The 27,993-nt window shown below is 42.3% G+C and overlaps 1 protein-coding gene across 3 annotated transcripts in view; it reads left to right on the top strand.

The window, feature by feature from the left end:
• EYS (eyes shut homolog) overlaps positions 1 to 27,993 on the top strand; it is a 500,175-nt gene that overhangs the window by 379,271 nt on the left and 92,911 nt on the right. For all 3 annotated transcript variants that reach the window (XM_080997889.1, XM_080997888.1, XM_080997887.1), the window contains 2 exons: positions 441 to 602; positions 9,310 to 9,463. In XM_080997889.1, coding sequence (XP_080854015.1) covers positions 441 to 602; positions 9,310 to 9,463 — 316 coding nt within the window. The remainder of the gene's footprint in view (positions 1 to 440; positions 603 to 9,309; positions 9,464 to 27,993) is intronic.

The following is a 27,993-nucleotide window of genomic DNA, read 5'->3' as shown; positions in this document are numbered from 1 at the left end:
ACCCAGAAATCTGCTTCTGGTTCTTAGTAATACCTGTACTTTTGATATGATTTTAAATGAGGGTGGGCAACTTTCTGGCTTGTTGGATCTGGGATATAGAGATCTATCTATCAACTATAAGTACAACTAGTATATAGGATTGCAGCCGGTATACATACTGGGGAAGAATACAAACCAGACAGCCAGAAATATAATGAACTTAAACAAGAGGAAGCAAAAGAAGCTCAAGGATACTAATCAAACTTCCCATTTTTGAACACCAGTTTGTCCTTCCTTGCCAACCATCCTAACCAGGCAAGGTATCCTGGGGAAAAGGTTGGCCTTACAAGTTTTTCTTTGACTCGGAGTAATTATGCTTAGGCAGTGATGACATGGAGACGTTCTGCTGATGAAACTTCATTTAATTTTATACTGACTGCCCTTTTAATGTTTTGTTCTAGATACAACCCTATTTTTCCCATCGTTCGCCGTCAATTCATATTTGGAACTACCTTCTGTAACATCTCTGTCTAAGGACAGACATGCATCAGGACCACAGTGGAACCGAATGATGATCCACTTGACAGTGAAGACTACTGCTTTGAATGGCACCCTCCTTTACAGTGAGTAGCCTAGGGTTTTGTTTTTGCTTTTGTTGCACAAATTGCTTCATAATTATTATTTCATTTCACTCTCACAGCAACCCTGAGCAACTTTATTGAACAGGGGAGAATGAGCATGACTTAAACGAATTACTGTTTTATCTCTGTTACATATATTTAAGCACTTTTTTAAAAAGTTGATTATAAAGAGAACAGTACATTAAAAAGAGAAGACAAATCCTTCCAGGTAGGTTAGGCTGATACTTTGACACTTTGGGTGACGTAATTATGTGAGCAGAACAACTTCCACTCGTGCACCTGTACTTTTCTCCTGTATGCCCCCTGCTTTCTCCCCAGATCAGGGGTCAGCAAACCTTTTCAGCAGGGGGCCAGTCCACTGTCCCTCAGAACTTGTGGGGGGCCGGACTATATTTTGAAAAAGAAAACGAACGAATTCCTATGCCCCTCAAATAGCCCAGAGATGCATTTTAAATAAAAGGACACATTCTATTCATGTAAAAACACACTGAATACCGGACCGTCCGCGGGCCAGATTTAGAAGGCGATTGGGCCGGATCTGACCCCCGGGCCTTAGTTTGCCTACCCATGCCCCAGATCTTTCTCATAAAGTTGGGGAAATCCCTAGAATCGATTTAAGGAACACATGCGGTAAGGGGAGGAGAATGTTCCATTATGCAAGGAAAAATCCTTGTGTTGACTGACATTTACCTTAGAACTGCATTGAATACAACCCTTAATGCTGATGTATGGTTTGGCATTAAAGGGATGAGTCTTGGGCTGCTACACTCCTCCTCCTTCCTTTCCCCACATGCTTTGGTTTCCGCCTGCCTTTCCTGCTTTGTGCCCCAACATAGCTAGTCATTGCATTCAAACCAGACAAGTTATGAGAAGGAGAAATCAGTGAAAAACACTTCTTTCTTTGTGCCCCACCCCAATCTCTCTACAAGTGGGAGAATCCTGTGACTGGATTCTGCTCTCAAAAGCTCTGAATCCAAGCCCCTCTCTCTCTCTCTCTCTCTCTCTCTCTCTCTCTCTCTCTCTCTCTTTTCTTTTTTCTTTTTTTGCAAATTCTAGTTAAAAGGCAAAGAACTCTAGTTAGAGTGAAAACATCAACTTAACATTTGGGTCACTTGATTATATATGAATAAAATGTAACGTCTGCAACTGTGTAAATGAAATATAGCATATATAAACAAAAAGAGGTGATGAGATACTAGATGTAAAGAAACAGGAAGTCTAGAAAGAAAAACAAAGGAAGTTTGGAAAGCATTTCCCCCTACCCTGCATGCTTGGATTGCTACATTTCTCTCCTAATTAGGATGAGAGGAAAAATTGATTCAGTATGCATTCAAAGCCCAATCTATCAAATTTACACTTTCTAAAACAGTATAGAGCTATACTTCAGAATTTGCCCTTACCTGAAAACTTGTGATGCAGTTCTCCAACCAATGCTTACAAAAATGCATATACAGTGGTGCCTCGCAAGACGAAATTAATCCGTTCCGCGAGTGTCTTCGTCTAGCGGTTTTTTCGTCTTGCGAAGCAACCCTATTAGCAGCTTAGCGGATTAGCGCTATTAGCGGTTTAGCGGCTATTAAAGGCTTAGCGGCTTAGCTGCTAAAAGGCTATTAGCAGCTTAGCAGCTTAGAAAAAGGGGGGGGAGCGAAAAAAAATCTCAAGACTCGCAATACATTTTCGTCTTGCGAAGCAAGCCCATAGGGAAATTCGTCCTGCGAAGCAACTCAAAAACAGAAAACCCTTTCATCTAGCGGGTTTTCCGTCTTGCGAGGCATTCGTCTTGCGGGGCACCACTGTATTAGGAGAAAGTGTGTGTTCAAAGCTTTTCATGAAAATAGCATGCAAAAATTCATTCTGTCAAGATAGAATTGCTTGCAGAAATGTGTGCCTTAGTCAAAACTGCGTGTAGAATTGTGTTTATTAGAAGGAATTCACACTAGATTGATTTTTGTGAGCATTTTTTAAAAAAGCACAAAATGTAGAGAACTGAATTTAAGATTAGAAAAATGAGAAACTGAGAGCATTGAAACTGACAGGCCGTTCCATCCCTATTCCTGACATTTGACAGCATCACAACTTAAAATCAGCTTGCACGTGTTCATAAGTAACAACAAAAATGTGCAGTTTAAAATTTTGTATTTACTACCTGCCTTTGGCCAGTCACTAACTCTCAGCTTGATCTACCTCATATGGTTGTTGGGAAGATATACAAGGAGGTGTAAAATAGCTGCAAAATGGGGACTCCCAGGTAAATAGGGTTATGCTGCAATCCTTACTGCATTTATTTTGGGAGTAAGCCCCACTGAATTTAAAAGGACTTATTTCTGATTAGACATAGTTAGGATTACACCATAGCATAGGCATCAAATTTAGGTCCCTCTAACCAAAGTGATGCATCTTTGTACTATAAATGACAATGTTTGTCTGCCCCCAAATTGGTACAACTCCAAGATTTCAGCCAACCATAATCTGACTTGATTATTTTGTGTTTACTTAAGATGCTTAAATCCCAATCATGTACAGTTGAACTTACATCCAGGCTAGTGTGCACAGGGGAACAATTCCCAAAAGGAGTTCTCTTAGGCCTGTAACCCCTGAGGGTGGGGAACTGTGGAAAGCAATGTGGTCTGCTTTTATTTTTGAAATGGTTTATTTATTTGCTTAGCTGTTCAGTAAAGAAATAAAACATACTTCCTTTTTCCCACTGCTCTGTTCCAATAGCAGAACCACTGAGGATTTTAAAATGTTATGAGTTTTTTAAACATTAATAATTTAAATGCGTTTAAAATATTTCATATCATAACCTTCCTTCATAACATAGTTTTAAAACTGTATTTAAATTATGTTCTGCGTTGAAAGTGACCCTTTTGGCCCTTACAAGAAAGCCAAGGCTGCAATCCTATACCCATTTACCCAGGATTAAGTCCAAGGGTGAAGAGAGATAAGAGGACAATGTAGAACTTTAAACTAGAGATTCAAAGTGTAAGAAAATCACACTGGAGCAGGTAGGGAGTTCATTTAGTGAGAAGAGGGAATGGCAGCTACTTAAGACCCTAGGGATTCCTGCTGCCTGTTAACCAAACCACTGACTTGTCATTCACAGTTCTGATGTTATGCCTTGGCTAAAAACGCTGAAAAGCATCCAGGCCAGCTCATCTCAAGGAAATCACTTAGAAATTTGCTTGCACGTTTTCCTTCATATCTTCCCTTCCATGAGGCCTAGTGACTTACTTTTTATTGAAAAAGAGAAAGCTCAAAGAATCCAGGCTGCCTGGTGGCTGTGGGCCTGGTACCTCAGCATTTATTTATTTATTTTATTTTATTGTTTACTCGGCAGACATGCACATAACTAAGCAGCGACAGAGGAGAAACTGGAAAGATTAGACAAACCATAATGACACCAGTGCCTATTTGGGAGTAAATTGAATGGACCAGTGCATACAGCAGCAGGAAATGAGGCACTGCCATGCACTCATGTGAAATGACGTTTACCCAGCAGTGAAATCTGATTCATATAGTATTGGCATGGAATACCATGGTATTGTGCCACATAGTACAATTTGTGTAAACATTACTGGAGTACCACAAGACCACCATGGAGGTGGGTCTAATTACAGGGGTCAGTAAACGTTTTCAGCAGGGGGCCAGTCCACTGTCCTTCAGACCTTGTGGGGGGCCGGACTATATTTTGGGGGTGAAATGAACGAATTCCTATGCCCCACTAATAACCCAGAAATGCATTTTAAATAAAAGCACACATTCTACTCACGTAAAAACACCAGGCAGGCCCCACAAATAACCCAGAAATGCATTTTAAATAAAAGCACACATTCTACTCATGTAAAAACACACTGGTTCCTGGACCATCCGCGGGCCGGATTTAGAAGGCGATTGGGCCTGGTTGAGGTTGGGTCCACTATAAATAGATTGGGCAGAAAAGCTTTTATGGTACTGTCATTCTGTGATTTGATCACTACATTCTCTGAAATGATCTAATTCCATGCAGGAGCAGCCATTCATGCCTGCTGAAAAATTACAGTGCCCAGATCAAGGGGGGGGGGCACTCTGTGAGGCACAAGAAGCTACCACTTGAAGGAGAAAATGTGTGGGCACTTTCTGCTTGTGCAGGGGGGAAGATCTGGATTGCACCCCATAAAGCTCTCTTTTAATTTAGGATTTGCTTCAAATGAAATAATATTGTTTGTCCTCGAATATTTGTTCTGGACTGGGACAAATATATATATTCTTCTAGCTATAAGGGGAGTGGGGAAAAATAGTCACAAATGGATACAACAATGGTTTTGAAATGTGAGTAGACAGCTTAAATTCTATATAATTTCAAAATAGGAGAGTGAACGGTGGTATATATAAATATTTTAAATAAATAAAATAGTGCCAGGCCAGCAAAGAGTAAAACAGGGGAAACCTCATCATTTAATTTTGTGCCATTTCCCTCCTGGGATATAATAACTCCAGCTGGAGAAGACAGGCAACCCACCTAAAATAATTTTTCTTCCATTGGTTTCTTGATTATAAAAAGAGCAAAGAGTCTTACAGCACCTTAAAGATGAACAGGTATGCTGTAGTGTAGTAGAAGCTTTTTGCTTCTTTTGATGCAGTCTTGCAAGACTTTGTTTTTGCCATGGCAGACTAACATGGCTAGAAGTTGTTGGCTGTAGATTGCGCACATTCATGAGATATAAAGAAGCATCAGGAATTAACAGTGGGGATGGATTCTAAATTGCTGCATTGGAAGGCAGTACAGTACCACAAACTGCAGTGCCTTGTGTACAGTGACTTCCTTTGTTATTTCACTCCACTGTGCCATATGCCTCTGGACTAGTGGGCCATCTCCCCATGGAGCCTTGACTCTCATGTGCATTGCTATCTTGTATCCAGCTGTTCCCTGTGGAGCTGTCAGCCTGCAGCCCCTAGGCAAAGCCATAACAGCTGTCGGCTCTGCAGGGATCCTGCATTTCTCAGGACGACTCCACAGCACCAGTAGAGTACTAAAAAAAAGCACAGTAGAGCCAGATGATGATTTCACAAACTGCTAAAGATTACACAAGGTGGTTTCTGAGTTTTTTCAGCAAACGCTTCCTTATAGGTGAAACATTCACGTGACACTCTCCCATTATGCACTTCGTCATGAGAATTATTGTGGGGACCATTGTGTAATTTAGAAAGCAGGTAATGTGGGAGAGTCTTCCTTGCAAATGTTCACTTGGAAATAGGTGCTGCAAAAATCAGTGGGGCTTACACCAAAACACGAGCATAGGATTTCAGCCTAAGAGCATGATTCTGTACTGAGTTATTTGCTATTTATTAGCAGCATTATTTGTCTTGGCTCCATTGGGTGAAGTCTCTGACACTCAATAGCTGAGCTGGTGTGGGGGCATGGAATGTTCATTTGCAGCGGAAACCACCGGTGTTTGCAACTGCAGACCATATCCATGTGGGAAGGGGCAGTTGTCAGCATGGCTGGGATGAAATGCTCACATTGAGGCAGGCTGAGGTACAGAAGTGGCCTTGAAGTCACGGGAGTGGGGGGACTAAAGGCAGCAAGGCAGGAGAAAGGGGCAGAATGTCTTGAGATATTGTTGGACTCCGACTGCCATCCACCCCTGCCAACATTGATGGTGGGCATTGTAGTCCAACTACATCTGGAGGGCACCAAGTTAGCCACTCAGAGGTATGCTATGAAAAGTGAGGGAAGAAGATAGGAATGCTGCAGAGGCTGATCAAGAGACAAGACAGCCAGAGGAAGTAGGTACTAGATCTGGAGTTTGGAGCATTGAAGGGGAATCTTTCCAGTTGTTGCTTTCCTTTGTATGTTTCTGGTTTATATCATCAAAATATATCATCTTAACCTGAAGCACCACTTTAGCTAATGGGGCCTCCCGCTGCCGCTGCGCCCCTGCCACACGATTTCTGTTCTCATCCTGAAGCAAAGTTCTTAACCCGAGGTACTATTTCTGGGTTAGCGGAGTCTGTAACCTGAAGCGTATGTAATCTGAAGTGTATGTAACCCGTGGTACCACTGTAAATAAATAAATATTCCAAAACACATAGTTCAACCAAAAATTGTAACCTTTTATGTATTGCATAACAAATCCCTTTGATCCTGATTAGTCATTGGTTTTTGCTTTAAAAGAGCTATATTTTCCTATAAAATAGTTATGGGGGTGGGGGGAGAGAATAGGGACACAGATAAAGTGGAGAATGAAAGAAAAATATACCTTATTAGAAGAATCAACAGAGGAGGGGAAAGATAAGATAAAGAATGTGTCAAGTGGTGTGCATGTTACCTTTTTTTTTTTTTAATCTGCTTCCTTAAAGTAACACCAGTTGAAAGGTTTTTGCCATGGGAAGTAGAACCGCGGAACAAACGTTTAACTTTTTGTGTGTTTCCTTTGGAAAAGAACTGAGGCTCTGCCAGAAAGCACACACAATAAAGATTTTGGAGCAGACATTTGACCCCATCCCAGGTGGTGAACAATACCCACTCCTTTAAGAAATGGTGGTTCAGTGACAGCCTTTTCTGCTGATGGAAATGCCTCATAGCTGGGATCAGAAACTAGAATATCAGAAGCAAACATCCTCACCTTCTACTTTTTATGGCCATGAAAAGCAGGTGTGGCTGAGCTGGATGACCAATTTAAAACAGCCAAGTAATTTTTTCCTATCCATGTCCCTGCACCATAAGTCATATTTCTGCATATATTATTTTTAATGGGTTTATACCATGCCTTTTCCAAAACTATGCAGCGTGGCAAAACACAAAATGTAATGTAAATGTGTGTGTCTGTTTATGTATTATATTTTTACACTGGGGTGCAGGATGATCCAAATATTTCTAATGGAATTGTTATTTAGATCCCAGCTCCTGAATTATTATATTTAGGGCTCCGCTGAGTCTCAATGCTGGTGCCAGGTTTTGGGAAGTCTCTCAGTAGACCGCTCTTCCCACTTCTCCTGCAGAAATGTTGTACAGCTCTGTAAGTGTAAGAAGATTCTAATTTAATGGCTTGTAAATTGGCCTTTCATTGCAATTTCTCTGGAAACACAAGTCCAGGCAGTTAAAGCTTTATCAGCTGGCCAGCTAGCACCTCTTTCTGTTTCTGAAGTCTGTGTCTAAAAAGTATCACTTTTCCTTTAGAGCAATTGACTGTGAGCTTTTCCTGTGAAGGCTAAAAACTAACTTATCTTGATTTTGATCACCACCCAAATGGCACTGCAATGGCCCACTTGGCCTAGGCCATTTAAACTATTACTCCATTCTGCTCAAAGCACAAGCTCAGCAGGAGTGGAACACGCTGAATAGATTTGACTGATTGGTTTAGCACTTCAATTTTCAGTTGTTGGTGTAAAATTTTACAAGTGTATATATAAAAGTAAATGACTTCAAAAACGTGTCACTTTTACTGACATGGTAGACAAAAGCCTTCTCAGCTAAATAATCATTGTTTTAAAGGAGACCATTATTGACTGTGGGCAGATTATCACAACAATAAATTGAACTGTGCCACTTAACTCAGCAGCTCCAAATCATTGTTGAGAAGCACTTCTTTATATATCTGAAGGCTTTATTAAGATCGAGCTGGTTGATCAGTTACACAATATGAGGAGCCTTAAATGATGGTTGTTTATAGACATTTATACTAACTGCCAGCAAAATGGACTATTTAAAAAAATAAATAAATAAGGGTGGAGAGGATAGAATTAGAGGTATACAATTCATAGAAAATTAATTTGGAGCCTAGAAGCTAACAAGAAGCTAACTTTAACAAGAACAGCTGGCACAACTACTCCAGTAGACTTATCACCAGGTACTTTCTAAAATGCAAGGACATAATTTTTTGTTGTTTAGTCGTTTAGTGGTGTCCGACTCTTTGTGACCCCATGGGCCAGGGCACGCCAGGCACTCCTGTCTTCCACTGCCTCCCGCAGTTTGGTCAAACACATGCTAGTAGCTTCGAGAACACTGTCCAACCATCTCATCCTGTCGTCCTTTTCTCCTTGTGCCCTCAATCTTTCCCAGCATCAGGGTCTTTTCCAGGGAGTCTTCTCTTCTCATGAGGTGGCCAAAGTATTGGAGCCTCAACTTCAGGATCTGTCCTTCCAGTGAGCACTCAGGGCTGATTTCCTTCAGAATGGATAGGTTTGATCTTCTTGCAGTCCATGGGACTCTCAAGAGTCTCCTCCAGCACCATAATTCAAAAGCATAGGACAAAAATACCTTGATTCAATTATTTATTCATAAGACTTTCCCCTCCCAGTAATGTGTTTATTTGTACTTACATTTATATCATGCCTTTTTTTCATCATGGAATGCAAAGCAATGTATGCATGGTTTCCAGGCAAATACCTTTCATATGGGCAGAACCATCAATTCTATAATAATAGTACGTGCTGGGGGCTTTCTAATGTACAAGCAGCATTAGTTTGTTTTCCTGTCATTACTGCATAATCATCATGCCTGATAGCAGAAGTGTCCAAAGAGAATAGTGTTTGCTGAGCATCGTGGAGCTCTCACTGAAAACATATAATTAGCAACCTGTGTGCATAATTTGATCTTTCAGAAATTACTTTTTTTGCTGTTTGGCTCCTCCATCTTTCTTTCCTTTCCTCCTTTTGCTTTCAGCTATTTATGCTTTTTTCCCCTAAATTATTTTGTTGTATTTTAAAGCCGGTGATGAGCATGCCAGAGGACATTTTCTTCACCTTTACCTTGAAGATGGCAGACCAACAGCTCAGCTTGGCTGTAGCACTTCACGGGACATTCTGACGGCAACTGTCAATCACTCCATTAGCAGAGATGCCCTTGTGCCGATCACAGTCAGGTATGGATTTCCTATGCTTTGTTGAAGTGAGACTTGCACAGTATAACTGTGTTTATTTGTTGCTGAGAAACCAAAAAACGTTAAATATGAAAACCAAGCATGCTTCTAAATAGAAAAAAAACCTTATTTGGATTGGGATCGTAAGGATCAGTGGTAGACATGTTACTTTGAATGCAATAGTTTCCTGGTTCCACCCCTGGCCTCTCAAGTTAAAGGAATGAGTAGCAGATAATGTGAAAGGCTCCTTGCCTGAGATTCTAGAGTAGAGGAAGGGAACCAGCAGCCTTCTAGATGTCATTCAATTCCAATTCAACTCCAACTAGCCCGGCAGATGCTGTTGGACTCCAACTCCCATAAGCCCCAGCCACCTTTGCCAATGATCAAGGATTATGGAAGTTGTGGTCTGACAAACCTATGGAAGGCCATGGGTTCCCCATCGGTCAGAACAGACAAATGGGCATGTGGTCTGACCTGGTATAAAGTGGCTTCCTTTGATAGATATCACAGTCAGGGTGATGGCGTAGGGGTACACATGGGCAAGCTATCTCCAAGTTTGAGAATGTTATTCTGTGGTTATATTATAATTTCCTTGCCGAAACGTGCCCAGGCAGATAATGTAACTTGAAAGTCATGAAAATGAACAGCTTTGAAGTAGAGACTAGACTGCCTTCAAAGTAGACCACAATGAGGAGAAACTCTCTTTCCTCAGCCCTCTCTTTTCACCTTAGAAATCATACCCTGCAAGCCACTATTGCTTCGGGATGCATGGCTACAGGTTTTTCAAAAGATACATTTAAAAATCAGCTTCTTTTACTATTTTATTGTGTATTAGGCTAATCGGTTCACAGGTTTCCAGTACAGCTTTCTCAACCACCTCTTAAATCTGTAGGAAAGCTTTTCTCAACCACCTCTTAAATCTGTAGGAAAGCTTATATCTGGCGCTGTGTTGCTTTGTGTGAATATTATGGTGGTGTCCCAGATAGCTGTATTGGAGCAGAACTGCACAGGGCAGGTACAAAATTTGTCTCCATCACACACACACACACACACACACACACACACACACACCTGACACCAGATAATATGTTTAGCTAGGCAATGTTGAAATTGCATGGTCTCCATGATTGTTGGGGTTGTGTCAGTCACTCTGCTCCATTGCACCAATAGTCTCTAATGAGCAGGGCACTTGATGTGATTGTCTGTTAGCAGGAAGATACAGTTCTCTTGATTCTTCCAGGTTTGTTTGATGGAGAAAATCAGGCCCTGGGAATCGGGCACCCACACCTGATCAGTAGAGTCTATCTGCACAGTAAACTGTATAGCTTTGCACTGCTACTCTACCGCCATATTTCATCCCCATTAAGTGCATGAACCAGAGTGAACAAAGGACATAGTGTGCAACTGAGAACATTATAAGGCCTTCAGCGGATTAGCTGAGCTAGTAAGTGTTTCCCACACTCCCATCAGCATGGTTTGTTAGAGGAATTTGGTTGTGCTCTGATCTAAGGACTAGCCAGAAAGTTTTAAGGATCAAAGTGTGGGAAAGATCTGCCCTTTCATTTTTAGATCACAAGGAGAGCATTCCAAGCAGAGGACCAAATACACTCAGAATGTATTTTTTGAGCCCTGTTTTGTCAAGTATCACTTCTTCCCAAGGTGTCACAGTGCTGAAGTCTATTTGGGAGTATTGCTGTCTTCCAGTTAATACCATTTTTAAAGTATGAAGGCCAGAAATAACTGAAACATAGTCCCAAGCAGGATTCCATAACATCTGGACTATCATAATAATAATATAATAATTTATTATTTATACCCCAGCCATTTGGCTAGGTTTCCCCAGCTACTCTATATTAAAAACACAATACAGCATTAAACATTAAAAACTTCCCTAAACAGGGCTGCCTTCAGATGTCTTTTAAAAGGAGGATAGTTGCTTATTTCCTTGACATCTGATGAGGGGCGTTCCACAGGGCAGGTGCCACGTTCGAGAAGGCCCTCTGCCCTAACCCTAGCCCTAACTTCTCACAGTGAGGGAACCGCCAGAAGGCCCTCGGCACTGGATCTCAGTTTCCAGGCTGAACGATAGGGGTGGAGACACTCCTTCAGGTATACAGGACAGAATTCTTAGTTTCCCATTGTGAAAAGGAAAGAAAATGGTCCATGGTTCTCCAAGATGTGTATGTGGCCATTTAACAGCATTTTATCTGTTGTCCCAACAGCAAATGTTTCCTGCAACAAAAGCCGAATAGTACCAGTGTATCCATGCCAAACATAGTTGCTGCATATAGATTGTTGAGCTTCTCTAATTTTGCCAGTAAACCTAAATCGAATAAAAGCAAAGAATGGGTGCTTTAAACAAACTCAAAAAATACATAGAGGTGTCTATACTTTTTTTTTGTCATTTTTGTCTTGGTTTCTTACTTTAAATTCAGTACATAATTCACGGATACTTCCCCCTGGTTATGTTGCCTCTTCAAACACTTGGCTTGGATTAAGTATAAGAACAGTCTTCCACCTCCTTTAAGATGATCTATCAAAGATAAGAAAGCAATTGCTGCAACTATTCAAGCTCATTAAACAAGTACTTGAGGAGCAGATGTCTTCATTACAATACCCTTCATGCTCTGGAAAAGGATTGGTCTTCTCACTCTAACTGTCCTCCTAAAGGAGCCTTAGCAAATGCTTATCCAGCGTTTCCAAAAATATCCCTTTAACAGAGTCGCAGAGTGGTGGGGGGCTGAGGGGGTTGTTGCCTCTGGTGCATTTTAGAAGTGTACTATCACAAATATCAATGTGTCTGTGTGAACCTTTCACCTTGGCACATTGTGTGTCAAGATTATGGTTTGGCACCTTCAATAAAAATGTATTTTTTAATTATTTTTAAATGAATTTTCAAAGTGTTCTTGGCCTTGCTTGGGATGGGAGGAGGGACAGACAGTCCCTGCAGAAGCATCTGGTAGTTCTTCATGCAGAGCTGTAATGAGATCTTCAGATGTATCTTCTTCATCTCACATTTCCAGGTCACAAAAATGACTAAGATTGGAAGGCAGCCCACAGATCCAGACACGTACTGCACATGCAATCCTGTAGCATGGATGTATTCTAGGCTGCTGTGGCAAATGTTCTCCATAGTGCAGTCTGAGGATCGTATCTAAAGAGATACGGCTTGACATCCTTGTGTACACATTTGGGATTGAAGTTGCCAACCTTTGACTCAGGGATAGAGCAATGGGTGCTATCTGCTTCAGGGTAGCAAAACCCCTCAATACAATTAAGACTGACATGGCTATTCAGTGGTCCATTCTTTGACTGCCATTTCCTGCCTTCTGTAGCAAACATTACTGCAGTTTTTGGTTTTTAGAAGTAGATCACTATAGTACTAAAATGGGAGTCACTATTTCACCTTTCCAAGGTTTTGCTTTCCCAAAGCTGTTAATGCAAGAGACACTATGTATCTGGGACAAGAGCTAATAACCCTACTTGTGATGTACTGTTTGACATTTTTGCTTCTGTAAGCAGGCCTAGAGCAGGGGTAGCCAATGTGTGGTCCACTCTAAATGCTGGACTGCAATTCCCATCAACCTCAGCCAGTGTGGCTTTTGGTCGGGGTAATGGGAATTGTAGGGACGCAGGTGGCACTGTGGGTTAAACCACAGAGCCTAGGACTTGCCGATCAGAAGGTCGGCGGTTCGAATCCCCGCAATGGGGTGAGCTCCTGTTGCTCGGTCCCTGCTCCTGCCAACCTAGCAGTTCGAAAACACGTCAGAGTGCAAGTAGATAAATAGGTACCACTCTGGCGGGAAGGTAAACGGCGTTTCCGTGCACTGCTCTGGTTCGCCAGAAGCGGCTTCGTCATGCTGGCCACATGACCCGGAAGCTGTACACCGATTCCCTTGGCCAGTAAAGCGAGATGAGCGCCGCAGCCCCAGAGTTGGCCACGACTGAACCTAGTGGTCAGGGGTCCCTTTACCTTTACCTTTAATGTCGTCCAACAAATGGAGGGCACCATATTGGTTACTGCCCCCCAACGTAGAGGTAGAACCAAGGATACTCCAACACATTTTGTTGGCAGAAAAACTATGTGGCATCCCTCTTGGTGCTAAAACTGCACTTATAAACACAAGAAAATTCTCAGGCAGGCTAGTGCACTCTACCTAATAACATAAAACAAAAATTATATTCATGAGAAATAATGGCTTGAAGACCTAAAATAAAACCATGTTGCTTACAATTAATTTTTGTGCAGCCTGTAGACCCATCTTATTTAACTGTACATTCACTTACTGGTTGCTGCAGATATCTGCAGTACCGTTAAAACCGAATACAGCTTTTTATTAAATTAATCTATATTATCATATTCTTTCAATTTAAACAGTTTCAGTAATGAGTAGCATTGGCTGGAGTGGTTTTGTTTTATAATCATGTGTACAGTCCTATAGCTAAGCAGCCACATGCAAAGCAGGATATTGTGTGCAATAATTAAAATCTCAATTTAATTAACAGAACAGACAAGGAGGAAATGCTAGATTTTAATGCAGACAACAAACCAGAAAACCTTTTATTCTAATGTAATAATTTTTATTTTTTATTTTTTTAAAAAAACCATGTACCATATCATAGTGTTGTAAATCAGCAGACAGATGTATCATTTGAGTTTATATGACTGACACCAAAAGCAATGTTCTGAAGATGACAATTTATTTAGAGGGCAATATTTACATAACATATGTCCTGGAAATATTTCATTACACCAGTGTCTTTCACATTGTGCCATGTGTTCTGAGACAGTGTGACTTCAAGGAGAAGATAAAGTTCAGCTTGCTGACAGCAATCCCTCCTTGCATGATAATGACATCTTAAGACAATGACATTCCAAGAACAGTATTTATCCTTCTGAAATAATCAGCCATGCCACCAAGAGCAGAACACAGTATTTTGATGATGCGTGTCAAGTATTCTACAAGAAAGTAAGTAGAAGCGCTTTTATGTAGGTGGCCCAGCTATTTTCATCAGTGTCTATTAAATTTTTCAGAGCAACAGAAGATCTCTGTTCCAAGGATCTCGCAGTATAAATGTAGATTGTGGGCTGGGAGTGCACAAAAAGGGGAGGGGATCCTCACTTCAGGTCTTTACCCTCAGACCCTCATGGAGGTCTCCAAAGTGTGAGCACATGATGCGTCAGAGAGTGCAGGGCTTGGCAGCACACACACACCACTCACCTTCACACATTTGCAACTGACACCCAAGAAGATCTCTTGTATGGCTGTAGATGACTGTTGATACCACAAATCTGTCTCATGTGTGTATGTATGTATGTATGTATGTATGTATGAAAAAAACACCCCAACTTTACCATTTGACAGGATGATACGGGTTATCGAGTTATCCCACAGTAAACATAGAGCAATTCTGATCATTAGAAAGGCTCAGTGAATATTCAGGGGATTCTGGTATCTGTTGTCTCAAGTTGAGATAGCCGTGGATTGCTGCTCAATAGCTTGGGTGGCCCAGAGTGATCCTTGGCTGTCAGCATATTAGGCATGAAGGAGAGGCAGGCACTGGGTGGGAAAGCCTGTAAAAAGGCCAGAGGGCTACCTGATTGCCAGTTGCATCTTCCCAGGAGAAGGTAGGAACCTGACACCCCCGACTTTCCATCTTGCCTGACACCCCATCCCTGAAGCAGCACCTAGCAGGGTCAATGGCTCCGCTGAACAGGAGGCTTGGCTTGGTCCTGCATGGTGCAGCATTCTCCTTTGCAAGAGGCTTCCCCACAGAAAAGGTGCTTGCAAAGCAGCACCCAGTAGAATCAATAACTCTTCTTAACAAGTGCTGTGCAAATGTATCAATCCTACATGGCACAGAGTGTTCTTTTGCATGCAGCTTCCAAAGAAGCACCGAGAATTGACCCCTCATCCTGCACACAAGCATGCTTCCAGTCAGGAGGGGAGTAACTGCAAAGTCTCGTTCCCCCATCTCCTCCCAGTATAAGGGGGTCTCCCCACCACCACCACCCGCTGTGCCTAAACACAACAAAGAGAAGCTGGGAATCCACCTTCCCCCGGCCCACTGCATGGAAGTTGTTGCTGCTCTTCCCTTTTCAAGCCCCTCCTGGTTCTAGGAGACTGTAGGGTGGGCAAAGGTGGGGAATCTACTGATCCATGCCTGAACCATCCCTCCTTCCTCTACTACATACAGGGCACCCTCCTCTGCCTCAGACTGCCCTGACTCTCCCGCCTCCCCTGACTCCTGTCTTGCAGGTGGTGTGACACTCCATAAATCACTGGTCCCCTTTCCTGGGTCACTCCCCTGGTCCCCTGCCTCTGCAACACACTCTTTGGAGTTGTGCCAGTCCTTGACACCACAGGGGCAAATTAGACATTACATTAATGTGGTGTGTGAATTCCATTCTCAAGATCTGCATTTTTCAAAAGTAGCTTCGTGAGGACAATTGTGTAAGAGGAGTTGGGACAATTGTGTAAGAGGGGAGGCAAAGTTTTATTTTTCCTCCTCCCATTCCACTTCCCCCAGGCTGTTATTTGCAGTTTCAGGTGCAAATAGCTGCATTGCTGGGTGGCTACCATTTGTTTAAAGAACAAGCTATAGGTAGGGAAGCCAAAGCATGCGATTTAACTCTGTCGTTAAAGTAGCATCTAGTTTGACCCAGAAAGTCTCAGTTAAAATCTGGAGACCATGACACATAGCAAAGATGTCCTGTGGTCATGTTTTAATGCAAGTGTTTTGCAGAAACCCAGTTTCAAAGCACTAGGTTTGAGAGGTTCTCCCTTTTTCCTTCTGTCTGGAGAGAATGCATGCTCATTCCGTACATGTTGAGAGATAATGACACAGGTAGGCTCATTCGTAACCTTCTGTCACTCTCCATATTAAACTCTTATCTTAAAAACAAGAGAGAAAGATTAGTCTTGCCCAGTATATTGTAAAGATGATTGAGTAACTAGCAGATGATGGAGGAAGCATTGTAAAGTATTTTGGCACTCATCTGTTGTTTTTACCTTCCATGTTCAAAGTAATGGAACTAATTAAATATATTTATAAGCCTTGTCATATCAATATATATATATATATTTAAACAACAAGGGCAAATGAGAAATGACCATTATACATCCTTATATATAATCAATATTACATCATTAATCTTCAAAACGTATAAACAGGAGGTAATTACGCCTAGGATGATCTTACCAATTTGTCATAAGCTGCAGCCTTCCCAAAGCATTTATTTAAGGGAGTGCTCAACTCTGCCTGCAATTCAGAACAAATATTGTTTGAAGGCATAATGAATGTAAACTGTGTGAACAAATTATATGCACAGTAAATAGCAACCAATAAATTCATTTTGGAGAAGAAAAGGAAACTTGTAAAATAATACATCAGCAGGAAACTAGGTGTAGCATTGAAACATCTTGGATATTTGTTCGTTTGTTTTACCTATATTAAAACATAAGAAACGGAATAGTCTTTATTTAAGCTGTTCAGTGTCATATAAAAATATCATGATCAATGCCTTAATATATATATAAAAGAGAAGAGGGCATAAATGATCTATCGAAAATATCTACATGTTTCATTCAGTCTCCATCAATATGACCATATACATAAGACTATCCAAGGCATGGATAGCCAAATGGCAGCTCATGGGCCAGCAGTTTTATTTGGCCTGATAGTTACGGTATATCAAATGTTCCCACTCTTGTCTACTCAGAGTAACCTGCAATGGAGCTTACTTTCAGGTACAACATAGGAAGGTAGAAAGCTGCCTTGTCCTGAGTGAGACCTTTTGTCTGTCTAGCTCAGCAGCTGTTAGTGACCCTCTGGGGTTTCAGACATGGAACGTTCCTACTTGGAGGTGCCAGGTATGGCACTTGGGACCTTCTTCATGCAGCCATATTCAACTTAGGTAAAGGTAAAGGGACCCCTGACCATTAGGTCCAGTCGTGGCCGACTCTGGGGTTGCAGTTCTTATCTCGCTTTATTGGCTGAGGGAGCCGGCGTACAGCTTCCGGGTCATGTGGCCAGCATGACTAAGCCGCTTCTGGCGAACCAGAGTAGCGCACGGAAACACTGTTTACTTTCCCGCTGGAGCGGTATCTATTTATCTACTTGCACTTTGACGTGTTTTCGAACTGCTAGGTGGGCAGGAGCTGTGACCGAGCAATGGGAGCTCACCCCGTTGCGGGGATTCGAACCGCCGACCTTGTGATTGGCAAGCCCTAGGCTCTGTGGTTTAACCCACAGCGCCACCCGTGTCCCCTAAAGGCTTAAATCCAGGGCTCGGCAACCTGCAGCCCATGGGCCACAAGCAGCCAACAGGGGTTGTTTAAACGGCCCATGAGCTGCCCACTGACCGAGCTGACCGCTTGGTGAGTCCCCGCACACCGCGCTAAAGCAGCGCGGAGCGGGGACTCACTTTCGCGGCGCCAAAAATTGCATCTGTGCAGACACAGGAAATCATGTCTGCGCATGTGCAGATGCCAAAAATCACATCTGCGCAGACGCGATCTGGCCCACGGAACGATCTCTGTGGGAGTGAACCAGCCCAGGCGAGGTAAACCTTGCCGACCCCTGGCTTAAATCCAACACAGGAATTAGGCTCACTGATTCCATTCTGTTTTCCATTGCAGGTAAATGTATTTAGGATTGCAGCTTTAGTGTTGTATGTATGTTTGCTTAAGGACTTCCCCTTCCCCTTCCCCTTCCCCTTCCCCTTCCCCTTCCCCTTCCCCTTCCCCTTCCCCTTCCCCTTCCCCTTCCCCTTCCCCTTCCTTACCCCACCCCTGCTCCAAATCTGCTCCAGAACAGAACTGCTAGTGCCTGCGGGGAGAAGTTCCGTTGTGCAAGTGGAAGTCCTTGCGTGAATGGAACAACCTCATTGGGAACGATCCTTCGTTTTCATTTGCACAGGAGACCACTGGACACCTGTGGAGCTTTTTTAGAATGAAAAGATATTCCTAGTGCACAAGTAATGTATAAGGAAACAGTGAAAAGCCCAGATAGGCAGCAGCAGTCTGCCAAGTGACAGAAATTCCCCATGAGCAACCTGTGTGCTTTTGTTTGCCTGTAACGTGGTTCTTTCTTGCAAGCCAGCTGCAAACATTCTGGCCTGTATATCACCTATTAGTTTCATTCTGACTCATACTGCTCCTCCAGCTACATGCACACACTGGCAGAATGCTGATCTCAGACCAGAAGGTAGAGTGCCTTTTGTGGAAACTTACCTGGCTGTTAGCTAAACAAAAGGATACAGCAGGGATGGGGAATGTGTTACCCTGCAGAGGCTGCTCGACTACAATTCTCATTATCCTTGACCATTTGCCATACTGGCTGCTGCTAATGGGCCTCCACTTCCCCATCCTTGTGCTACAATGTTTCTTTTTATTACATCTATTCCCCACCATTCCTTCTAGGTGTTCAGTGCGGTGGACATTAATCCTGACCTTGGAGGTGAGAGAGGCTCAGAATGAGTAATTGGCTCTAGGTCACCCAGAGAGCATCATGACTGAGGGAGTAGTTAGATCTGGGTCTAGTGACCCTTGCCCAACACTCAGTCCACTACATTTATTCCTTTGTTTACTAAATTTATATAGGCGGCTCAATAGTAGAGGTTCTCAGGGCAACTCACAAGGACAGACTACAATATTAAAATACAAAGGCGGGCGGAACCAAACAAGAATAAGCATTAAATACATGTTAACTCTGAGAAAGTCAAAACTTGTTTAGCAATGCAGTCACACAGTAAATTGCACCTTGGATATTAACCGTGCAATCTTTTATATGTATCTACTATAGGGTTGGGACGCGAGTGGCGCTGTGGGTTAAACCACAGAGCCTAGGACTTGCCGATCAGAAGGTCGGCGGTTTGAATCCCCGCTACGGGGTGAGCTCCCGTTGCTCGGTCCCTGTTCCTGCCCACCTAGCAGTTCGAAAGCACGTCAAAGTGCAAGTAGATAAATAGGTACTGCTCCGGCGGGAAGGTAAACGGCGTTTCCGTGCGCTGCTCTGGTTCGCCAGAAGCAGCTTAGTCATGCTGGCCACATGACCCAGAAGCTGTACGCTGGCTCCCTTGGCCAGTAAAGCGAGATGAGCGCCGCAACCCCAGAGTCAGCCATGACTGGACCTAATGGTCAGGGGTCCCTTTACCTTTTACTATAGGGTTGCCATGTTTCAAAAAATGAAAATCATAGCACAAAGGTTGTTGAGCTTTTTTGCCAGATTTTTAGGGTTTCCCCCATATGTCCAGATTCCCCCCCCAAAAAAAAATTAAGCGATTTCCGGCAATCCAGGATGTACGGCAACCCATATCTACTCAGATACAAGCCCCGGTGAGTTCAGTGGAGCTTACTTCCAGATAAGTGGATATTGGATTGCAGCACAATAGCTGAGATTGGAAGAAAAATTATTTCAAAGGCCTGTGTGAATAAAAAGGTATTCATGAGGTGCCAAAAACACACTCAAAGAAGGAACTAGATGAGCCCCATTTGGGAAGCAGATTCCTGGTGAGGATGCCACCACCAAAATGGCCCTGTCATTGGTGTCCACCTGCCTTACTTCACTTGGCAGGGCACACAGGCTTTTGAAGAGGGTATGATGTTTTGACTGGGTATATGCAGGAGATTAGCAATATTATATTGGCTTTCCCAGTAACATTCTCTCTTTATGCTTCAAGCACATTTCCCACCCCAGGCACATGACACTTCTCCTCTCTTAACCCCTTCCACTTTCCATATTCTGTACTATGCTTTCTTTGGGCTGTGACAAGACAAGCAATAGCGCAAAAGCAATGACCTCACCATTCTACCAGTACATTCTACTTGTTCGCTTGTACAACAAGCAATATATTAATTTGATTTATTTCTGTCTTCATTGCTTTTTCAGTAGCTCTGAGTTGAGGCAGGATGGGAGCTTATTATGAGCTTAAAGGTGGAAAGGAACCTGAAATGTCTTTTCTCCCTACCTTGCACCCCTCACACATCCATCCTTGCCTTTAATCCTTTCAAAAGCTTTGGCTTTTTGGTGCCTCCATTCATTGTGGAGAGCTGAAGACCAGAATTTCAACCTTCCCTCCTACTGCATATACTGCACAATGAGGTGACCATGCGCACACATGTGCCCTGAGAAGCCCTCCCTGGCACCCATGGGGTCCCGTCCCTTCCCCACTAAAGTTAGGCTTGGTAGTATTAACTCTGGCCTTCCCAGCTGCATTCTCCAGGAAGATCACCACCCCCGGCACACACACATTTTGTACCCTAAATGCTGGCAGAAAGGGGGAAAATGAGTGTGCATGCATGCACAGAATTGCAGAACATGGGTGCACAACTGCAGCATCCGTATGGTGCCCACAACATTGTCTCTCTTTTACAAATGAGCCCAAGAAAGTCAGTGGTCCCTGGCATAATACTGTTTGTACTGCCCTTCTCTTCTGTGTTGTGTGACACCCAAGTTGTAAGAGAAAGGAGCAGGAAGAAGAAGGAGAGGAGTTTGGATTTGATACCCCGCTTTATCACTACCCGAAGGGGTCTCAAAGCAGCTGACATTCTCCTTTTCCTTCCTCGCCCACAACAAACACTCTGTGAGGTGAGTGGGGCTGAGAGACTTCAAAGAAGTGTGACTAGCCCAAGGTCACCCAGCAGCTGCATGTGGAGGAGCAGAGACGCGAACCCAGTTCACCAGATTACGAGTCTACCACTGTTAACCACTACACCACACACTCTTCTAAGGAAATGCTGAAGGGTGTTGAAAATGCTTCTACCCAGATTTGTCTGGGTCTTTTGTTGAACATAAAATTCTAACAATGTTTCCCCTAGTTTATTTGCTATACAGCCCTATTTAGTGCTAACCCTATTTTGCCTTTAGTGCTAACCTTTGTGTGTTTGCCTAAGAAAAAAAGGAGTGAGCCAGCTGGTTATTTTAATCAGCAGCCAGATACAGGCAACCCTGATTTTCTACTTTATCAAATACTTTTGTCTGCCAATGGCAAAGCATTAAATATTTTACTTAATATTTACTTACTTTAATATGGGGTACTGTAGTAGCAGGAGACAATTGAAAAATGGAACAGTGGACTTTCTGTAGGCTGGCTGTAAATTAAGGCAAACAGAATAGAAAGCAAAGCCAATAATGGTTTGGGATCTGACTAACAATACACATTGCCACTCACAAAAAGCAGCAGTCATAGTGCCTTATGTATAGCCTGTAAATCCTGGGATCCTGAACTAAAGAGTAATGAACCAACTGAATGGTTTTCCTTAATAATGAACATAAACAATAATAATTCAATACAGAATTTATTTAGTTTCAGTCCAGGTTAACGAGACTGAAGTAGAGGGCTCTTACAGAGACTCAGGAAACACTCAAGAAAAATATTTTTTTGTGTTAATGCTTTCTTGGAAATTCACTGTATTATTATTTTTAGACAGTTAGAATTATTTGCCAGGGCTTTCTGCATCCTGAATGTCAACTTGTCCTCATTATCTTTTGCTCTTTAGTTGAGTCACATCACTGACAAGGCACTGTGCCAAGATGTAAACATTGCCTTTAGGACTTCTTTAATTTCTCACCTTTTTCTGCCACTTGTCTTCTTTTTTTCTTTTTCTTTTTCGGTCATATTGGCGCCTTGAGCCTTTTCTCTCAGTGTTTACTAGAATCATTGGTCCCCCTCTGCAAGTAGTAGGTAAGCCCCGGGAGAACGCCAACTTTGATTTCTGTGCTGCCACTGTTTTAATGGTATAATGATTGAAAGCCAGCACAGAACATGAGTCTTAAAAAGATGGAAAGAAAAAGAGGATCAGTTCCAACAACATTTTAGTGGACTGCTTGAACACGCACACACCAAACAGCAACCCTTGTTCATATGAAGGGTCTGTTTGTATTAGCAGTAAAACATTAGAACTGGGTGGTTCTACTTCTGCAAAAAGGAAAACTGCAAGATGTGGATTTTCTTTTTACAGAAAAGAGGCTGTGATCTTGTATGAGTTTACAGTGCCAAGGTTGCACTTCTCGTATGAGTAGACCTGCTCCTTGTATTGCTGAGACTGAGCCATTATGCTTCCATTTTGGGGAGGAACAAAAGAAACACTTCAGATTTTTGAAAAAAGGGCATGAAAGGCATGTTGTACTAGTTATTTTATCAACTCAGTGCAAAAAGATATGAATTATTAATATTTCTTACCTGCCCTTCAACATTAGGTCCAAGGGCAAGCTACAGTTTAAAAAAGGCAACATTAATAACAGTTGATACGGACTGCAATCAAGAGAATAAGGCGAGTCCTAAGATATAAATTCAGTTGTCAAAGGCCAGACTTGAGAAGTACATTATTAGCATACAACAGAAACTTTATGATGCATCTCTGTGTGGAAGGAATTGCAGAGCTTCGGGTCTGCCACAGAAAATGCCATCTCCCAAGATTCCCTCCACCTGCTTATGAATGACCCTCTTGTAAGTTATTTAAAGTTGTGCTATCTTGGAAGATATAGGATCACCCTGGGCCACTCTCTGTAGATAGTGCTTTTCATATCAGGTCCTTTGATTACCAATATGTCTAATCCTGTAATTTGCTGCAGTGTGCTTGTTGTTCGACTGCAGATCAAATAATCGAGTCTAGACTTAGAGTCAGTGTTCAGTCTTTAGCGTATCTTTGTAATGGATCTTAAGGATCAAGGCTAGGGGAAAACCCCTGCATGAAACATTGAAAGCTGCTGTGCTAATCCACGGAGAACCAAGCAAAGATGGGCCATTGGTCCAGCAACTTACATTTGGTCCATGCCATATCCTGTAGTATTGCTGATCATCTTTTACAGCATAACCTCTTCTTTTAACTTTGGCTCTGGTTCTTACATAGAACACAGCCGTGAAAAAAGCTTGGCCGACTAATGATCCACAGTGTAATGAAATGGAACTATTTGGATTTCAGATGTTTAGTCTTTAGGTACATAGTATGAAACAGTAAATCTGGCTTCACTGGGTTGTTGTAGTTTCAAACTGTAGATCCCTTGCCCTTATTGTCTAAGGGAGAGTTTTCCAAACTTTTCATGCTGGTGACACACTTTTTAAACATGGATCATTTCACGACACAGTAATTCAGTTTTACTAGCAAACCCAGAGGTTAAACTAACCCCTTTCAGCCCTGAGAGCAGCATGGGGAGCATTTGTGCGACGCACCTACACATTGCAGCCGACACACTAATGTGTCGCGACACAAAGTTTGGAAAGCTCTAGTCTAGAGTCTGAAAACCTCCCCATACAACTAGTTCCATATGCACCATGGGACTTTGGGCTTCTGCGTTTTGAACACTCACCCTCTGTGGCACATGACACGTCGCTTTGTTTCCTAGTCACATACAAATACACGGTGTCTTTGTTTTATACGATTTCATTTTAATGGGATAAAACCAACACAGAAAATTCCACGAAGGCAGGCAGAGCTGCGAAACGTTGCCCTCTTTCCCTCACTGACTTGACTGAAATAGGAAGAATCTTCAATAACCTGAAGGTTGTATTGCGAATGCGGAAGACCAAAGGGTCAAGGCACCTTTACAGCTACATTAGGTAGTAAATGGAGCTGCACCGAATTGCTCAGCTCAAATTCAAGCTGAGCTGCACAAAGCCAATGCACCTCATCTCACCTCACACACGTTCTTGAGCTACAATTTGAACTAACATTTTATCGCCGACAAGTTTCACAGTGCTTTGCCGCCGCATCCAGCATCTTATTATTTTGTCTTAGCAGACACGGGCAAAAGTTGAGAAACTCATTTTGAAATTGCTTCAGGTAACTGGGTAATGTCACCTGAATGTTACCTGGACAGAGTATAGAGTATATGTTTTATAATGCTCAAACATAGCTATGATGGTGTGATCTAGGAAAAGGGCCAAGGTTAGATAGAAGTTTTGAAACCGACAAATGAATGCGAAACTGACATAACCCCAATTTCCCCCCACTGCTTCTGTTGTTTTATACAATGTTGTGTAGATTGGTTTTTTTGTTTTTATTTATTTATATTATTATTATTGCTAGTTGTTCCTAATATGAATACTCTCTCACACACATACATACACTTAGAGTTGTTGATTTATGTTGTGAGCCACTTTGAGCACAATTTTATGGGAAAGTGGCACCAGGTTGGCTACTCTTGGGAGTCAAAAGCCAAAAGGGCTTTGGCTTGATCTAGCAAGGCAATTATTATATCCCAGCAAAAGAAACACATCTTCTGGAAAAGCTCTGGGATCTACTTCTGTCACTACATTTGCTCCTTCACAGCATCTCATTTTGTGCTTGCATTGAAATAATAATAATAATAAATCACCACAAACATACAGTGGTATCTCTGGTTACAAACTAAATTTGTTCCGGAGGTCTGTTCTTAACCTGAAACCGTTCTTAACTTGAGGCACCACTTTAGCTAATGGGGCCTCCTGGTGCTGCCACTGTGCTGCTGCCACACGATTTCTATTCTCATCCTGAGGTAAATTTCTTAACCCAAGGTTCTACTTCCAGTTAAGAGAGTCTGTAACCCGAAGTGTTTGTAACCCGAGATACCACTGTACATCTGTATAATATCCAAACAATCATATGCACGTCTGAAATGCATGAATGGTCAAGAAATGCAGGAATGGGAAATGAAGGGTCCAGGAGCTTCACTAGCCACATACAGTGGTACCTCGGGTTAAGTACTTAATTCGTTCCAGAGGTCCGTTCTTAACCTGAAACTGTTCTTAACCTGAAGCACCACTTTAGCTAATAGGGCCTCCAGCTGCCACCACGCCGCCGGAGCACGATTTCTGCTCTCATCCTGAAGCAAGGTTCTTAACCTGAGGTACTATTTATGGGTTAGTGGAGCCTGTAACCTGAAGCGTATGTAACCTGAAGCGTATGTAACCCGAGGTACCACTGTATTTATTTATTTACATTTCTTAGCAGCTAAGTATATGCCGCCCTTCACCTAAAGGCCGCAGGGTGGTTTACAAGAAAATTAACAGCCTAGCAACTGTGCAATGCAAAAATATAAAAACCACTACCTCAATTTAACTCATAATGAAGTAGCAGTGTCAAACTCTCAATAAATTCATTCCATCACAGTTACTTCCTCCCCAAAAAAGCCTGTGCAATGAGGTATGTCTTCACCTGTTTCCTAAAATACAACAATATACCATGATCACAAGACAGTGCAGAATCTCAAACAAAGATGTGCTCTCCCAAGCCCACTGTTTCAGCGACATCAGATGGAAAAATGGCAGGATTCCCAAGGGCACACTCTATGGGGAACTGGCTTCAGGCACCAGGCCTGTTGGCAGACCAACTCAGCTTTTCAAAGATGTCTGAAAACATGGCATGAATGCTGGCAACATTAACCCTGTCGTGTGAGACGACTGCAGCGCCTGGAGACAATCAGTCAGGTTGTGTGTCCATAGCAGTGACCACTAGGAGGAGGAGGAGGAGGAGTTTGGATTTGATAACCCGCTTTATCACTACCCGAAGTCTCAAAGCGGCTAACATTCTCCTTTCCCTTCCTCCCTCACAACAAACACTCTGTGAGGTGAATGGGGCTGAGAGACTTCAAAGAAGTGTGACTAGCCCAAGGTCACCCAGCAGCTGCATGTGGAGGAGCAGAGACGCGAACCCGGTTCCCCAGATTACAAGTCTACTGCTCTTAACCACTACACCACACTGGCTCAGAAAGAGCTCAGAAAGAAGAAACACCAATGGTTTGACTTCACCCCTGAAGGCGCACTCTTCCATTGTCTCCTGAGGCAGACAGATGCCAACTCCAGTGATGCAGCTTGGTGCACTTCAGTGTGGGGAGTGTTTTAAAGATACTGAACCACAACCCAAAAGACTGCATGTCTAGACTAACAGATGGACAGAAAAATGAGAGGGAGGGGAAACATGGAAGTCACAAAAAAGAGAGTTGGAGTACTCTAAAATGTGTATTTCATACCCCCCCCCCCCGAGTCACTACATGAATGGAGGACTACATCCACTGTGAAATGAATCCTGTAAGACGCAGAGAATAAACCACACTGGAGCAAGAACACTTACTCTTCTAGGAGGGAGAGGGAGGTGGAAAAATCACCTTTATGGTATTTTTTAAAAAGGACGTTGGATCTAGAAACAGAACTCAGGTTCTGTGAATTGTAGAAGGAATTTAGCTACACACTGTTTCTCAGATCTGCAGTCCTGAATAGCATTCACATCAGAGAAGAGTGAAGGGGACCAACATGTGCATGTGTGCCTTGGGCCAAAAGTGATGGTGAAGAAAGGTGGGTACCACGTCCATTATCTGGATGGGGCCTGGGGTGCACCTGTAGTCACTATCCGCCGAAAATGAATGAACTCGCTCATGTGTGTTTGGGTAAAGATTGCCACATATATCACTATTTTTTAATGTACTACCTACCAGCAGAATGTTCTGAAAGCTGTACACCTTCCTTTCATTGGTAAATCCATGCCACTAAGGCATTTTCATTAAGGACAAAAATTTATGGGTGCTTACCTGGCGGCAAGTGCCATGAAAATGTTACTTCTAAGTCAACATAGATGCATCTGGGCTGTACTTCTAGAACTGAAGTAGTGGAACAGTCAGCCTTCTTTATTACACTTCGTGCTTCTTTGTATTAAGATGGCAATACGTTGATGTTCACAGTCTGCTTTGTAGCGGCAAATCACTACAGCCTGCTTGATGCTATGCTAGGCTTTTTGTTTCCAACTTTACCATTATGCTATTATAGATTTGTGAAAAGAACTGTACCACACAATCGTCTTCACATATATCTAATTATATACCAAAAAAATGGAATATGCTATATAAATTGTTCACTTTAAAGGTAAATAAAATCAAGCCAAGTGCGATTTAGCTTTGCTGTGAAAAACAAATCCAGACTAATTCATGCTAGCAGGCAGGGAGTCAGTGATTCCACATTATTAAATAGAAGCAGAAAAGTTAAATTGACTCTGATTAAACTTCTGCATCTAGTCCAAACACAGTTGCAAATCAGAAAGAGGCAGTTTAATCTGAAATGAATTTTTTTGTCAGTTAGAAATATTTATTCAGATAAATTGAAACCTTGCTCAGGGTACTGCATTGTGCTTAAAGTATCTACATGATTAATGTCCCCTAAGCATCCTCGGGAAATGAAATATAGCATCTCAACTATTTTCTCTTTAGTGAAATATTCTCCAATAAATCCAGCTGTTAACATACATGGTACAACAACCATAATATTACAGAGAAAACTGAAAATTAATTTCATCTAAAACTCTGAAAATGTGAAACCTGGGGATTCTAGTCAGTGTGAGCACGGTATGTGATTTAGCAACTGGAATCCTAACTCCATATACTTGAGAATAAGCCCCTTTTAATTCAGTAGGATTTACTTCTGAGTAAACATGGGTAGGATTACAGCCTTCCTTGGTGAGCACGTAACAGTAAGCCAGTACCCTGTTTGCTTTTTGTTTTCTTTACACTTTAAAAGAATTATATACTTAAAATAATGTTAATTTAAGATTGTGGGAAGAAGG

Source organism: Podarcis pityusensis (assembly GCF_964106645.2).
Source record: "Podarcis pityusensis genome assembly, chromosome: 3".
NCBI classification, from domain to species: Eukaryota; Metazoa; Chordata; class Lepidosauria; order Squamata; family Lacertidae; genus Podarcis; species Podarcis pityusensis.
The sequence above is the reverse complement of the archived record's forward strand: the minus strand, read 5'-3'. Positions and strand labels throughout refer to the sequence as shown.